Source organism: Helianthus annuus, chromosome 14, assembly GCF_002127325.2.
Source record: "Helianthus annuus cultivar XRQ/B chromosome 14, HanXRQr2.0-SUNRISE, whole genome shotgun sequence".
NCBI classification, from domain to species: Eukaryota; Viridiplantae; Streptophyta; class Magnoliopsida; order Asterales; family Asteraceae; genus Helianthus; species Helianthus annuus.
In genome coordinates this window covers 74,606,454-74,621,145 of record NC_035446.2, presented here as the reverse complement: position 1 = coordinate 74,621,145, position 14,692 = coordinate 74,606,454, and the positions used below count along the sequence as shown (strand labels likewise).

The window sequence follows — 14,692 nt, the reverse complement described above, 5'->3', positions numbered from 1 at the left end:
CATATACTAACTTACTAACATGAACATGAATACAAGTATGTTGTATGACATTCTACAACACACTAAAAAACAAAATATACAAAACTGATTAACAACTAAATACTCGAAATTCATGAATGTTACATTCTACTTTATATTTAAATAACTTCTGAATATTTATAATATTTCCAACATATATAACTAAAATTTTCAATATATTCTCATAGTTTCCAATATATTATTTGTAAAAGCATAATTTACTTTATATTTCTATCACTCGCAATATATTTTTACAACTTCAAACATATACTACTACATTTTCCAATATATTCCCATCATTTCTAATATATTCTCTTTGTCATTAGATTTACCAATCACACCCTAATGATGTGACATTTTACCTTTCATATTTATTTTTTATTTCTAATATTATATATATATATATAGGGGAAGGTTCAAATGAAAACCACTAGTTATTGTGAAAACTCGAAAACTAATTAAAAAAAGCCAAAAAAACATACAAAAAAAATTTTTTTTTTAATTTTTTTTTTTTGCAATCAAAATTTTGCAGGTTTTTTAATATAAAAAAAATTTCAAAAAAAAAAAAAAAATTGTGTAGTGCACATGTGTAATACTGCACATATGTATGTGTACTACACATGTGTATTATTACACATGTGCACTACACAATTTTTTTTTTTTTGAAAAAAGTTTTTTTTATATATAAAAACTAGCGATTTTTATAAAAAAAATTGAAAAAAAAGAATTTTTTTTGTGTGTTTTTTAGGCTTTTTTTAGTTAGTTTTCGAGTTTTCACAATAAAAGTGGTTTTCATTTGAACCATCCCCTATATATATATATATATATATATATAACTATTTATTTTTAGTACATATACATGTTTGCATGATTGAATGTTCTTCACTTTGATTAAGATAAGATGTTTGTGATTGTAATCAACAAATAAGGATAGAAAAAGTTATAAGAAAACAACAATTAATCTATGAAAAATGATTCAAGACCTATAATCCCCAACCCTTGGCACAATCCATATGTATGGTGATTGTATACAAACTCATGACGACTTTTAGGGTTTCATATATGTGTGGTGATTATATACAAACTCATGAAGACTTTTAGGGTTTCACAAAATACACATCTCCCATGGTTTTAGACTCGCAACAGTGGAGCTTTTCGTGGGCCACCCCTACTTTTTTTCGTTTCGTAGCGTTAGTTTTACCCCCAAAAAAACATTGTAGTGTAAAAAATGGATTTTGAGAGTCCCCCGATTTTATCAAAAACTAAGTTCAAGATCCGCCAATGCATGTAGGGTTGTTGATGAGCTGAGCCGAACTGAGCAAGCGTCTGCTTGTACTCTGCTTGAATTGAAACCGAGCGGCTCGACTCTGTTTGAATTTAAGGAAACAAGCAAAAAATGTTGCTCAAACTTGCTTGGTTTACAACCGAGTAGCACGGTTTTGCTCGTTTTCGCCCAGTTTCAAATTTAGATTATATTTTAATACAAAGACTTCAAATTTAAATGTCACCATTGTTTCATTCAAAATTGCTTAACTCAAAATGTTGCTCGTTTTCGATAAATTGTCATTCACTCAATATACATATTAGTTCAACAAATACAAATATAGAAGTGCTCCATTAAAAAACAAAAAGATCTTAAAGTCCAAGCAACCATCGGTGGTGAAGTCAAAACAAATGAAATTAGGTTTACTGACTTAGATTAGGTGTTGGGCTTTTGATAATTTGGGCTAAATCCACTTACAATTCCAATATTTAATAGGGTGATGATAATTATTAAAATAATTATATATTTGTGCACATAAATTATATATAAAATGAATTAACAATATATGAGCTAAACCAAGCCTAGAGGACTTTTGTTCGTGCTTGGCTCGTTTACAAGCCGAACTGAGCCGATCGGCTCGTTTACAATCGAGAGAGCATTTTGCGAACAAGCGACCAGCACTTTGCCCAGCCCTAGTGCCCAGCCCTAAATGCATGGTCGTGAGCCTGATGACGTAATTGTGTATATCCTGATCTGGGATTAATATTTAGCCACGATTAATATTGTGTTTGACCTAGTGAGTCTAAACAAACCTACCTAAGGTAAGCCCATTAGGGTTTGCCGACTTGACCTCCGTAAATAAGAGCTTACCCCACACAAGCAAGAGATGGTATTACAACTATTTTACATGCTTATCTTGTGTTGGATGGTGTAATGGGACTTCGGCCGCATTAACTTCATTTTGTGTTACGACTCATATGAGGACCTTCTTTGGGGGGCTGGAGAGCGCTAGGCACATGCTCAATCTAAACACTAAGGGGCTGTTTGTTTACCTCTTAATGAGCCTCTTAATGGTTCAGCACTTAATGGTTTAGACTGTTTGTTTCACTAGCAGATGTCTGAATGGTTAAGACATTTGCCTCTGAATGGTTAAGCATTATACTGAGTCTGAATGATTAAGACCTCGAAACTGAATTGGTCAGGCATTTGCCTCTTAACAGTTAAGCATTATACTGACTCTTAATGGTTCAGACCTCTTACTAATTTAGCACTTAATGATTCAGACCTATTACCGATTCAACACTTAGTCATTCAGAAGCTGCCAAACAGCCCCTAGGCCCGACCCAGATTTTGATGTAGTAACAACAATCAAACAATTCAAGAAAAGGGAAGAACTTAAAAGAGAAATATCATTATAATATTATTTTGTATACTAGAAATCTTATAATAAATAGTCATGAAAAAGCAGCACAAGTTAACTGAGTGCTAGACAAACTATCTACCCACTTGTTATTTTAATAATTTATCAAATACAATCATAAATCACTATATATATATAGAAAAATAAGATAAAATCATTCAACATTAGTAACTCAAAAACAAGTATATACAGGAAAACTATGATTAAGGTTTATTAAACTTGACTATAATGATGAGCAAAATAATCTGACCCACAAAAAAAAAAACAAAAGATGCCCCCTTAGTTTAAGCATAAATGAAAACAGCTACAACTAACTAAAATAAGCAACTGTTATCATTTGCTACTATTGCTTGAAAGCATGTCTGTCAATAAGATAGCACGGTCCGGCGTCTGACCATCTTCCCAAACCTTAAAATCGAACGAGAAATAGCCGTAATCATTCCACTTGTTCAGATCAAATCTTGAAACGGGCCCTTGTATTTGTCCTTGTGGATCCAGGTAGAACCATTTCGGACGGGAGACTTCATTCTCGTCCTCTTGCCTGTGTGTTTTTGCTTCATCCACTTGCTCATGGGTTTCCTCTTCGTCGTCACTTAGTTCAATCAAGTTTGACAAGTCAATTATCTGACGTGAACATTTGGTCTCCGGCATCTGCTTGTCTTCTACTCTTTGGACGCTTGTCAAGCGTTCTCCAGAACCCACATTCTTTGTTGGTTCTGTGTTGCATTTATCAAACACTTCAAGAATTATCACTTCATCTTCTGCAAATAATACAAAAACATTACTTCAATATACTTGTAAAAAAAATACACGAAAAAGTCGCTGAACTATTTTTTGTAAAGTGAACTCTCTAAACTGATCTAAAATGCATGACTTCATGAGCTTTTTTTTTTTTTTTTTGTTTAGCTAATGACTTGCTAACTCTTAGATTTGGCCAACTTTTGATAAAGTGACATTCAACATTTTTGCAAAATAAGAAATTATACCATCTTATATGGACCGATTTAAAAGTTAACAAGTAAATATTTGAAAAGTACACTTTGGTTGACTTTCAAGCATTTGACCTGTTCCTTCCTTTTTATCCATGTTTTTTGTTTGACCCATTAACAATAACTCATAACCAAAATCGACCCATTTATAAGTAAACTGGACAAACTAGACATACCTTCAGCATTGGAACACAATGGCAACATCTGATCTGTTTCTAAATTGTTACTGGGATCTGGAACATCTTTATGAGCTACGAGTGGTAAATTATCGGGCTTTTGTATATCTTTTAGTTGTTCCGGTGGCGTTGTGTATTCTGGCTCTAACTTGTCAGCGGTCACCTTTGGTACTTCGGTCAACAACTTTGACTGCTCCGATGGTGTTTGAAGCAGCTTCTTTCTTTCTATATACGCAAATAGTGTAATACCGAAGCAAGTAAAGGTTTCCCAAACATATATACACATGTCATATTAGTTATGATGAATTTGAATAGAAAGATTGTTAGTTTATACATTTATGTGGTTTTTTGAAAATTATCTTAGCAACATATATCAAGGCAAAAAGTAGATTATAAGGAAAAAATGCAAGGATATTCTTTGCGCCATCCCTTTTCATTGGCACGATCTATTAGGTTTTGTAAACGGACAAGTTCTCTTGGAAGCCACTGTAAACAAACAAGTAAGCTTATTGAATACAGATACGTAAAAGCATAAAAGGAACACCAATTTTTTTATGTGTATAAAGTGTAAGCCCTCAAAACTTGATATAATATCATATTTACCAAACGCAAAATCGTCATCATCATCATACTCAGTAAATCCCACCAATAGCAAAGCTAAGGTAGGGCCCGACGAGGGTAAGATGTAGACAGCCTTACCTCTACCCAATTGGAAACAGAGAGGCTGCTTCTAGTGAGACCCCCGGCTCCATAGTAGTTTTGTATCAAGCCTTGGACATAAGGCACATAACACTCAGCAACAATTAAGACAAAGGCCGATTAGTGCATGTACTCCCTTGTCTTTCGGCTATCAACGCCACCACATGATGCATGATTAACCATCCCCCTCTTTTAAAGTTATATTCATGAAAATAGTAAAATAACGTTAAAATTAGTGCATTTTCAGTTTAGCCCCCCGAGCGCCCACACATATATACATTATATGCGCATACCAAACGCAAAATCATAATATCAAATATACCTATCTTCAATTTTATGACATTTATACCCTCCCCTTAAAATTTGCATTAGGATATGAGAGTTTTGAACGTAAGGAGAAAAAAGGGCATAATTGTCATATAATATGTCCAACATGGAAAACTGATAAAATGTTATGTTGCATCATAACGAGTATTACTTACGTGTTTTGTTATATCCTCATGCAAGATTTGGGCCTTTTGTTCAACCTCCACCTACCAAGGAGAGTTTTATGAATAATGAATAAAAAATAATATCGTAAAAGCATACGATACGACTATGAAAAAACACAGAAACTTACAACGGTAGGCCTCTTAAGCAAACCATCCTTAATTCTCTGACATAAATCCTCAATTTCTTCCTGCACAAGAAATGTCAAATTCAAACCAAAGAAAAATTGCCTGTTGAAAAGCGAAAAAAACTGTGCATACGATTGGACCATGGTAAAATGTAAGTTACCTTTGAGAAGTCATCATCGGAGAGCATACGGATAGGTATGTCTTTAATCATGTTTGGAACTTGAAGAAGGATTTCTTCAAGTAAGCCAACATTTTTTACCCCTGCATAACAATAAAAGGCCACAATAAGAATAAGACGCAGAACTTAATACATGCACTTTTGTGATAACTTCTTTAGCGCATAGATTACCAAAACAAACCCATGCTCATGACCAAAATATCAAATACTAGCAACATATTTACTGATGTTAATCACATAAAAAAATCAAACATAAGTCCGGTCGCTTTGATAACGTCTAATATTTCAAATTAAAATTGAGAACATACATGTCCATCAAAGGTATCACATCCCATATATGATTCATAATAATATAAAGAGTAATTACCGTCAATATATTCCGTTATGTTCTTTTTTTAGCTAATTTTTAAATTCTGAATAGCTAAGTGCTGAACCGGTAAGAGGTTTGAACCACTAAGTGCTGAATCAGTAAGAGGTCTGAACCATTAAGTGCCAGTATAATGCTTAACTGTTCAGAGGCAAATGTCTGACCAATTCAGATTGGAGGTCTTAATCAGTATGTTCCGTCAGTATATGCAACCGATGTGGTACAAGTCCCATACCTTGCAATGGTTTCAGTCCATAACACTATTTCTTAACTTTCATAATAGAAAAATTCTATAACGAAAACAGCACTACACCTGTAACGGGATGAAGCTGATGCGAGGTCTTCCGAGAGAAATCCAATGGATCCGACTTTATCCTGATGTAACTTCCTAACAATTTTTCTTCAAAGCTTTCAGGCTGCTTAACAAGTTCCTGAACTAAACTCCTCTTTAAATATAAAAGCTTTACGTTTTCCGGAACAATAGCTGCAAAGCAGCTTAACAAAGTCCCCGACGCATTTTCAGTTTGACTATGAGCTTTTTTCTCCGCACTAGAAACCTTTCGTTTCACGCGTGTTGAATTTACATCCTCGTATTCTTCTGAACTATTCGAATGATCATCCTCGGAAGAATCACGGTTATCAGCAAAGTGAGAGTGCAGGAGCTCGTGTATTTTAATTCGAGGAATTTGTTTCTTTCGAAACAGAGAATGAAGTTTTTCATCACAGATGACCCTTTTCTTTTTCTGAGGATGAAGAAGCTGGAAATTGTGCACGTAATCATCGACAATGGCGGTCACCTTATGGTGAGAAAGTTCCTTGCCGGTGTCCTTCCCGATTGATTGAAGAAACTCGATTAAAGATTTAGAACCCCATCCGATAAACTCCAACTTTTTCGACTTCAAATTTCTACGTTGTTTCACAACCTTTGGCGTCCGCTCATTCTTCCCATCTCCCTTTCCCATATTGGTTGACTTGGACTTTGACTGTTACACTTTTAAAGCCATATATAAACTGCAGATTATAGTAAGAATGTAGACTGATCAGATAGGTAATACAGCAAAAAAACGACAGCACGAATTGTGTTTGGTTGAGTAAAGAAGTTTCGCTTTAGAACAAAATAATGAAACATGAAAGGCCTTAAAATATAGAAGAAAGTGATTTTAATAAACAATCATGACAGTTGAAATCAAGATAATGTAGTAGAGTTACAAAGCTAAATTATATGATTGAATCAAATGGATTTATGACCCAGTGACAGATACTGCTATGGACCCTGTAAAGATTTTGGGATGTTGTTTTGTACAATGTTACACTCTGTTCCCGAGTCTCATTTAGCAGAAAAGGGGGGGGGGGGGTGAAGAGATGAAAATATGAAAAAACTGATGTGTGCCACATCTACCATCTCCAAGACCCACGTCCAACTTTATTCACACGCATATTACCATTTTACTTATTTCTTAATTAGTTATTTTATAGTGGAGTACTGGGTAGTTTTGCAGTTTATTTCCGTCAGTTGTTTCCTAAGGCTATAAAGCCATATGCATTTGTTTCTAAAAGATTATGAATGAGAAATATGCTTTCAAGCTTCTTATCTATTTTCTTTGGATCAATTGGTTAACGATTTGGTTCGTAACAATGATGTGGTTCCAACCGGTAAGCGATTGGCCAAAGAAAATACACGGAAACCAGATTAGAATTATAGAAGGATAATCAGACTAATTTCATAATTTCATTCCTAATAATTTAACAAAACAAGAATGCCTTATATATAGGCTTACAAACATGAAGGAAATCTGCAGATAACTAACTCTAATGAAAACATGGACCTATCACTATTCCTAATTTAATGCAATAAAAAGGGAAACATGGAGATGATGGAAACGTGGGATTTCGGCACGTATCAAAAACCATGTTCCCGAGATTTTTTAAGGATAGAAGGGAGGGGAGGGGAAAGGAGGGTAAAGGGAAGAAAAATTGTACCTATATCTTATTAATTACTAAATTACCCTCATATCTAATGAAAATGTTTTATGTTTAAAGGGTATAATGGTAAAATTGTTTATTTGTTTTCTTTTCCTCCTAACTCGGGAACACATAAAATGCTTGATTTCTTCTCTTTTCCTTTACTTTTCATTAAACTCAGGAACACGAAAAAAAACACATCGTTTCCTTCCTTTTCTCTCTTAATTCACTTTCCTTCCCCTCCCCTGTTAAATGAGACTCGGGAACACAGTTATGGTTTAAGGTTATAAACAAAAGTTAATCACCAAAGGGCTTGTACAAGGTGTGTACACAGTGGTGTCGTTTTCCATGACGTTGAGGGTTTAAGCCCCATGGTGCATAATGGTGTAGATTTAAGAGTAGGATTAAGTGAGTTTATGTTTGCCATTCTAAGAAAATAATAAATAAGAACTTGATTATAGTTCCATATAAGTCACTGAAAAACAGAATAAAATAATGGTAAATAAAATAATGGTGTAGATTTAGAAGGACAATTAGCGGGGTGTGTTGTTCTAAAAAAGTTAAGGTTTCATATAAGTTACTCAAAACGATGAAAATAATAATGTAGATTTACAAGTAAAATTTCTAAAAAAAAAAAGAAAAAATGTTAGGGTTCCATATAAGTCACTCAAAACCATAAAAATGATGGTGTAGATTTACAAGCAAAATTTTCAAACTAAAAAGCTAAGGTTCCATGTAAGTCACTCAAAACAATGAAAATAATGTTCTAGATGTACAAGTAAAATTCCTAAAATAAAAAGTTAGGGTACCATATAAACCATTCAAAACAATGATAATAATGGTCTAGATGTGTTAATAAAATTACTAAAATAAAAGGTTAGGGTTCCATATAAATCACCCAAAAGGAATAAAATAATGTTGTAGATTCATGAACAAAAATTCTAAAATAAAAAAGTTAGGGTTCTATATAAGTCACTCAAACTAATGAAAAGATTTAGAGTTAATTGCTCGGATGGTCCCTGTGGTTTCAAGTTTTTTCACGTTTAGTCCTCACCTTTTGAAAATAACATGTATGCTCCCTATGGTTTGTTATTTTGTTACTCGGATAGTCCCTGAGTAGATGTTAGTTAGTTTGAAAATAGCAGGTATGCTCCCTATGGTTTGTCACTTTGTTACTCGGATAGTCCCCAGAGTAAATGTTGGGGGACTATCCGAGTAACAAAGTGACAAACCATAGGGAGCATACATGCTATTTTCAAAAGGTGGGGACTAAACGTGAAAAAACTTGAAACCACAGGGACCATTCGAGCAATTAACTCAAAGATTTATGAGTAAAATTTCTACAAATAAAAAGTTAGGGTTCCATACAAGTCACCCAAAATGAAGAAAATAATGTTGTAGATCTACGGAAGAAATTTCTAAAATAAAAAGAAGTCATCCAAAATGAAGAAAATAATGTTGTAGATTTACGGGTAAAATTTCTAAATAAAAAGTTAGGGTTCCATATGAGTCATCCAGAATGAAGAAAATAATGTTGTAGATTTACGGGCAAAATTTCTACACTTATATGGAGCCCTAACTTTTTATTTGTAGAAATTTTACTCGTAGATCTACAACATTATTCTATTCATTTTGAGCGGTTATATACAACATTATTCTTTCATTTTCAGTGACTTGTATGTAACCCTAACTTTTTGTTTTAGAAATTCTACTTGTAAATCTACACCTACAATTGCTTTTAGGGTTCCATATAAGTCATTCGAAATGAATAGAACAATGTTATTCGAAATGAATAGAAACCCTAAAAGCATTATTCTACACCTATTCATTTCGAATAACATTATTCTATTCATTTCGAATGACTATATGAAACCCTAAAAGCAACTGTAGGTATAGATTTACAAGTATAATTTCTGAAACAAAAAGTTAGGGTTACATATAAGTCGCTTAAAATGAAAAGAATAATGTTGTATATAACCGCTCAAAATGAATAGAATAATGTTATAGATTTACGAGTAAAATTTTCTACAAATAAAAGGTTAGGGCTCCATATAAGTGTAGAAATTTTGCTTGTAAATCTACAACATTATTCTATTCATTTTGAATAACATTATTCTATTCATTTCGAATATCTTATATGGAACCCTAAAAGCAACGGTAGGTGTAGATTTACAAGTAGAATTTCTAAAACAAAAAGTTAAGGTTACATATAAGTCGCTCAAAATGAAAAGAATAATGTTATATATGACCACTCAAAATGAATAGAATAATGTTGTAGATTTACGAGTAAAATCTCTACAAATAAAAAATTAGGGCTCTATATAAGTGTAGAAATTTTGCTCGACAACATTATTCTATTGATTTCAAATAACATTATTCTATTCATTTAAACCCTAAAAGTAACGGTAGATGTAGATTTAGAAACAGAATAAAAAAACTCGATCAATACAGATTAAAATAACAATCCGTAGGCCAAAATTGGTGGGTAGCGTTGTAGATTTATGATAGTAAAAGAAAATGTGTAAAATTTCGGTTACTAATTTCAAAGTTTGATTGCTCAAAGATTAAGAAGATGAAAACAGAGATGAAGAAGACGAGCGAGAAAACGCCAAGTGGTTGTTGGGTGGCGGTTACCAGCTGATAGAGCATACGTACCTACTACACTGATATGGGTTTGATTTGCAGCAGCATTCAACAATGCAAGAGGGATGAAGCCTGAAGGTGAAATGCACGTATGTTGCAGGGGTTGCTTTTTCTTCTGATTTTCTCGAACTTTGGTACTTTCGGAAGTAACCTTGTGCAAAGCGCGTGAGTATTATTGTAAATTGTGCTGTTTCTTTCTATAGTAAATATACTACTTATTATATCGTAAATTGTGCTATTTATTTCTATACTAAATTACTTTTTAGTACTTTTGTTACATTCGTTTTAATCATTTAACTTCAAAAGAGTTAATTACTGTTTTCGTCCCTGAGATTTTTCAAAAATAACGGTTTCAGTCCATTAGTTTAAAAATTGCGATTTCAGTCCATTAGTTTTATTTTCGTAACCATTTCAGTCCACTAACTTAACTCCATCCATTTATTTTGTTAACTTTGAGTTAACTAACTAATTCAGGGACGATTTGCGTCAGTTTTAGAAACACAAGGACTTAAGTGTAAACTCTAAAACATTAAAACAAAAAAAAATAGTAAATTCCAAAAAATAAAAAAAAATTCCAAAAAATCAAACAAATTCCAAAAAATTCTAAAAAATAATAAAAATTCTAAAAAATCATAAAAATTCTAAAAAATCCAAAAAATCCGTTTCGGCGCGAACTGTTTCGACCCGAACCGTTTCGAGCTGAACCGTCTGTACCGTTTCGACCCGAACCGTTTCGACCCAAACCGTTTCGAGCTGAACCGTTTCGACGTGAACCGTTTCGACCAGTACCGTTTCGAGCCGAACCGTTTCGACCCGTACCGTTTCGAAGCCGAATCGTTTCGAGCTGAACCGTTTCGAACCGAACTGTTTCGACCCGTACCGTTTCGAAGCCGTACTGTTTCAAGCCATACCGTTTCGAACCGAACCGTGCCGTTTCGAACCGAACCCTTTCGAGCCGAACCGTTTCGAACCGAACCGTGCCGTATCGTACCGAACCGTTTCGAACCGAACCGTTTCGAGCTGTACCGGTTTGACGCGAATCGTGCCGTATCGAACCGTACCGGTTCGGCTTCGAAACGGTTCGGGTCCAAAGGGTTCGGTTCGAAACGTTTCGCATCGAAACGGTACGGTTCGAAACGGTACAGCTCGAAACGGTTCAGTTCGAAACGGTTCAGCTTGAAACGGTTCGGTTCGATACGGCGCGGTTCGAAACGGTTCAGCTCGAAAGGGTTCGGTTCGAAACGGCACAGTTCGGTTCGAAACGGTACGGGTCGAAACAGTTCGGTTCGAAACAGTTCAGCTCGAAACGGTTCGGCTTCGAAACGGTACGGGCCGAAACGGTTCGGCTCGAAACGGTACGGGTCGAAACGGTTCGGACGGTTCAGCTCGAAACGGTTCGGGTCGAAATGGTACGGGTCGAAACGGTTCGCGTCGGAACGGTTCAGCTCGAAACGGTTCGGGTTCGAAACAGTTCGCGCCAAAACGGATTTTTTGGATTTTTTAGAATTTTTTAGAATTTTTAGAATTTTTATTATTTTTTAGAATTTTTGGGAATTTGTTTGGTTTTTTGGATTTTTTTTGATTTTTTGGAATTTACTATTTTTTTGTTTTAATGTTTTAGAGTTTACACTTAAGTCCCTGTGTTTCTAAAACTGACGCAAACCGTCCCTGAATTAGTTAGTTAACTCAAAGTTAACAAAATAAATGGATGGAGTTAAGTTAGTGGACTGAAATGGTTACGAAAATGAAACTAATGGACTGAAATCGCAATTTTTAAACTAATGGACTGAAACCGTTATTTTTGACAAACCTTAGGGACGAAAACAGTAATTAACTCACTTCAAAATTAAAAAGTTTAACACTCTGAGTCTCTAATAACTCATTTTTTTAACGTTTTAAGTCCAATTTATGACAGTTGTACTTTTTTATTTTTGACTCAAATGGTTAAAACAGAGGGGCTTAAAACGTTAAAAGTTAGTGGTTAGGGACTCAAGACGTTAAACTTTTTTTTTTTTAGACTCAGCTAGTTAAACCATTAAAACACAATAACCAAAAAGAAATTTACTCTAATTTCTGTTTACTATCATTATTTTAGTTCAATTTTGTTTTAATGTAACTATAATATTTATGAAAATGACATCTCATGTTATGAAAATGACATCTCATCTTATGTTTCTTCACCTGTTTAGATTGTAGTTAATGAATAGGTAAATGTGAAATTTCATACAGTATAGGAAATATAAAGAAAATAATTAAGAAAACGTTTGTAGGAATGTATGTTGAATATATACTTGAAAAAAATAGATTAAAAAAAATTAAACATTAATTTGCTCCTCTGTGTGGTAAGACCCAAAAATCAACTTGTACGCCTCTAAGAAAAGTATAAACGTAAATACGTAGCTAGTTATATGTTATACTAGATTTGATGTTTACTCTTTTATTTAAGTTAAATCTAATATATTTATGTAAAGTGATGAAAAATGCAAACGTGAATAGGGCAGGTGTTCATTCTTTCTTTAGGGACGTACAAGTTGAATTTTGGGTCTTACTAGAAGGGGGAAATCGACGTGTACGTCATGATTATAAGTTATTATCTTCTTTCTTTTCCACTAATTTGTTATCTTCGGAGTGTAAACTTCAAGTTTTTTGTGTGATTATAGTCCGGGATGAAGAACTATTTGTTAAAAACATATATGTACATAATAATAGATCATATAGTGCACTTGCTTTTTTAAGAAATTAAAATATGGATGAGCTCGGTACCTGTAACGGCACCGAAAGTGCCCGATCCGGAAAATCATCGAAATTAGATATCGGCACCTAAAATGCTCGGTACAATACGGTATGGTATTTGAAGGTAAAAATCAATAACTATAGGTATGATGCTAGACCGGTGCCGAACCGAAAGTAACGATTCTGAATAAGTCAAAAGGTGGGTACCAAATTGGTACCGAAAATGATTTGGTATAGTAAATTTGGTATCGACACGATACCGGTTTGATTACAGGATTTGATACGATTTGCTCATAAATAATCTAAATATCCAAGTTAATTTTACATGCTACAATTCATTCATTATGTAAAAAGACAAAAAATAAAGCAAGATAAGTTGTTGTGTATATAAAACCTCATTCAAACGAAATACAGTTTCCTTACTGTGTGTATGAAAAGTAATCTAAACTGTGCAATTACTTGTACGTTGCTACAGGATTTGATACGGTCGGTACTGGTACGGCACCGGTATTTGAGGGTAAAACCCGATGAATACAGGTGCCGAACAGATTCCGAAAATACACCCAGTTTGATAAATTTGATATCAGTACCAGTACCCGATACTATTCATTTACTTTTCATTCAATACTCTTTTTAATATTTAGAATACTCTTTTTAATATTTAATATTTATTTAGACTGTTCATTTCATTGAGAAATTAATATATAGGAGAATGAGAGTAATGCTGATTAAATATTTACAAAGTGTATGTTTTAAATATTAACTATGTGAATTGATAAGTTAAAAATATATCTTATTCATTTTTGAAGGTCTAATAAGCTAAAACTGTAAAAACAAATAGAAACCATACCGTAACTAGATTTTAATGATTAAAAATAACTGCTAAGACCATCCGTAGTGGAGTTTTTTGGGCGTTCCCAAATTCCACTCCCGGGGGCGTTTTTTCCAAGAAATTTGCTTTTGGCGTGCTTTTTCCACGCCTTGCTTCATTGGTTTTGGTCAATCACCATTAATCTTCCTTTGTTTGTCCAATAAGATTTTTTGAGGGTTTTCTTTTTATTTAATTTTATTACACTTTTTTAACATAATGCTCACATCCCCACTACACCCATCTTAGAAAACGTCCCATTGCTAATTGGGCTGTCACATAATGCAAAATGTACAGAGGTAGGGACATTACCACTACATATGGTCTAATGATTTGGCTTATGACTTAAATTAAAACCTCAACATGAACACTTCTAGTTTTTTGCGTGAAAATAATGTGCGGAAGGAATGAAAGAGTAAATAAAAATCTTTCGTAAAAAAAACAAAATAAAATAGATACGAGAAAAGGAGAGGAGAAAAGTTTGCAAGGAGAAAGAAAGATTGTGAATGGAACAAACAGAAATAAACTTTCATGTGATTTTTTACAATCCAAAAAACAGCACTACCAAATATACTCAAATAATAATTGCTTGTCAATGTGGGCTAGCCATTGCTATAGCATACAAAGTGGGGAGGTTTCATATTCATACTTTTTATTAAACGGTAAATTTGTATCATTGACTGATCATTAGAGTATTATCATGTTACGAGCGGAATCATTCGATTATATCCGTTTCCACTAGGCGTAATGTCTATAAA

The 14,692-nt window shown here is 33.7% G+C and overlaps 1 protein-coding gene across 1 annotated transcript; it reads right to left on the bottom strand.

Moving 5' to 3' along the window:
* Positions 1 to 2,838: 2,838 nt before the first annotated feature.
* Positions 2,839 to 10,515, bottom strand: LOC110884369 (uncharacterized protein At5g08430). The gene is made up of 8 exons (XM_022132077.2): positions 10,346 to 10,515; positions 6,042 to 6,739; positions 5,344 to 5,444; positions 5,186 to 5,245; positions 5,049 to 5,099; positions 4,283 to 4,353; positions 3,868 to 4,109; positions 2,839 to 3,463 (listed from the first exon to the last, which is right to left on the bottom strand). Exons 2-8 carry the CDS (start codon positions 6,688 to 6,690, stop codon positions 3,036 to 3,038), a joined length of 1,602 nt encoding a protein of 533 aa, XP_021987769.1. The 5' UTR covers positions 6,691 to 6,739; positions 10,346 to 10,515; the 3' UTR covers positions 2,839 to 3,035.
* Positions 10,516 to 14,692: the final 4,177 nt, after the last annotated feature.

Bases quoted from the DNA above. Each gene is read 5' to 3' on its own strand.
- LOC110884369 (XM_022132077.2), bottom strand. From the start codon at position 6,690: ATGGGAAAGGGAGATGGGAAGAATGAGCGGACGCCAAAGGTTGTGAAA. The intron at 5,100-5,185 runs GTAAGTTTCTGT...TCTCCTTGGTAG, and splicing joins TGCTTAAGAGGCCTACCGTT to GTGGAGGTTGAACAAAAGGC. The intron at 3,464-3,867 runs GTATGTCTAGTT...TATTATTTGCAG, and splicing joins ATTGTGTTCCAATGCTGAAG to AAGATGAAGTGATAATTCTT.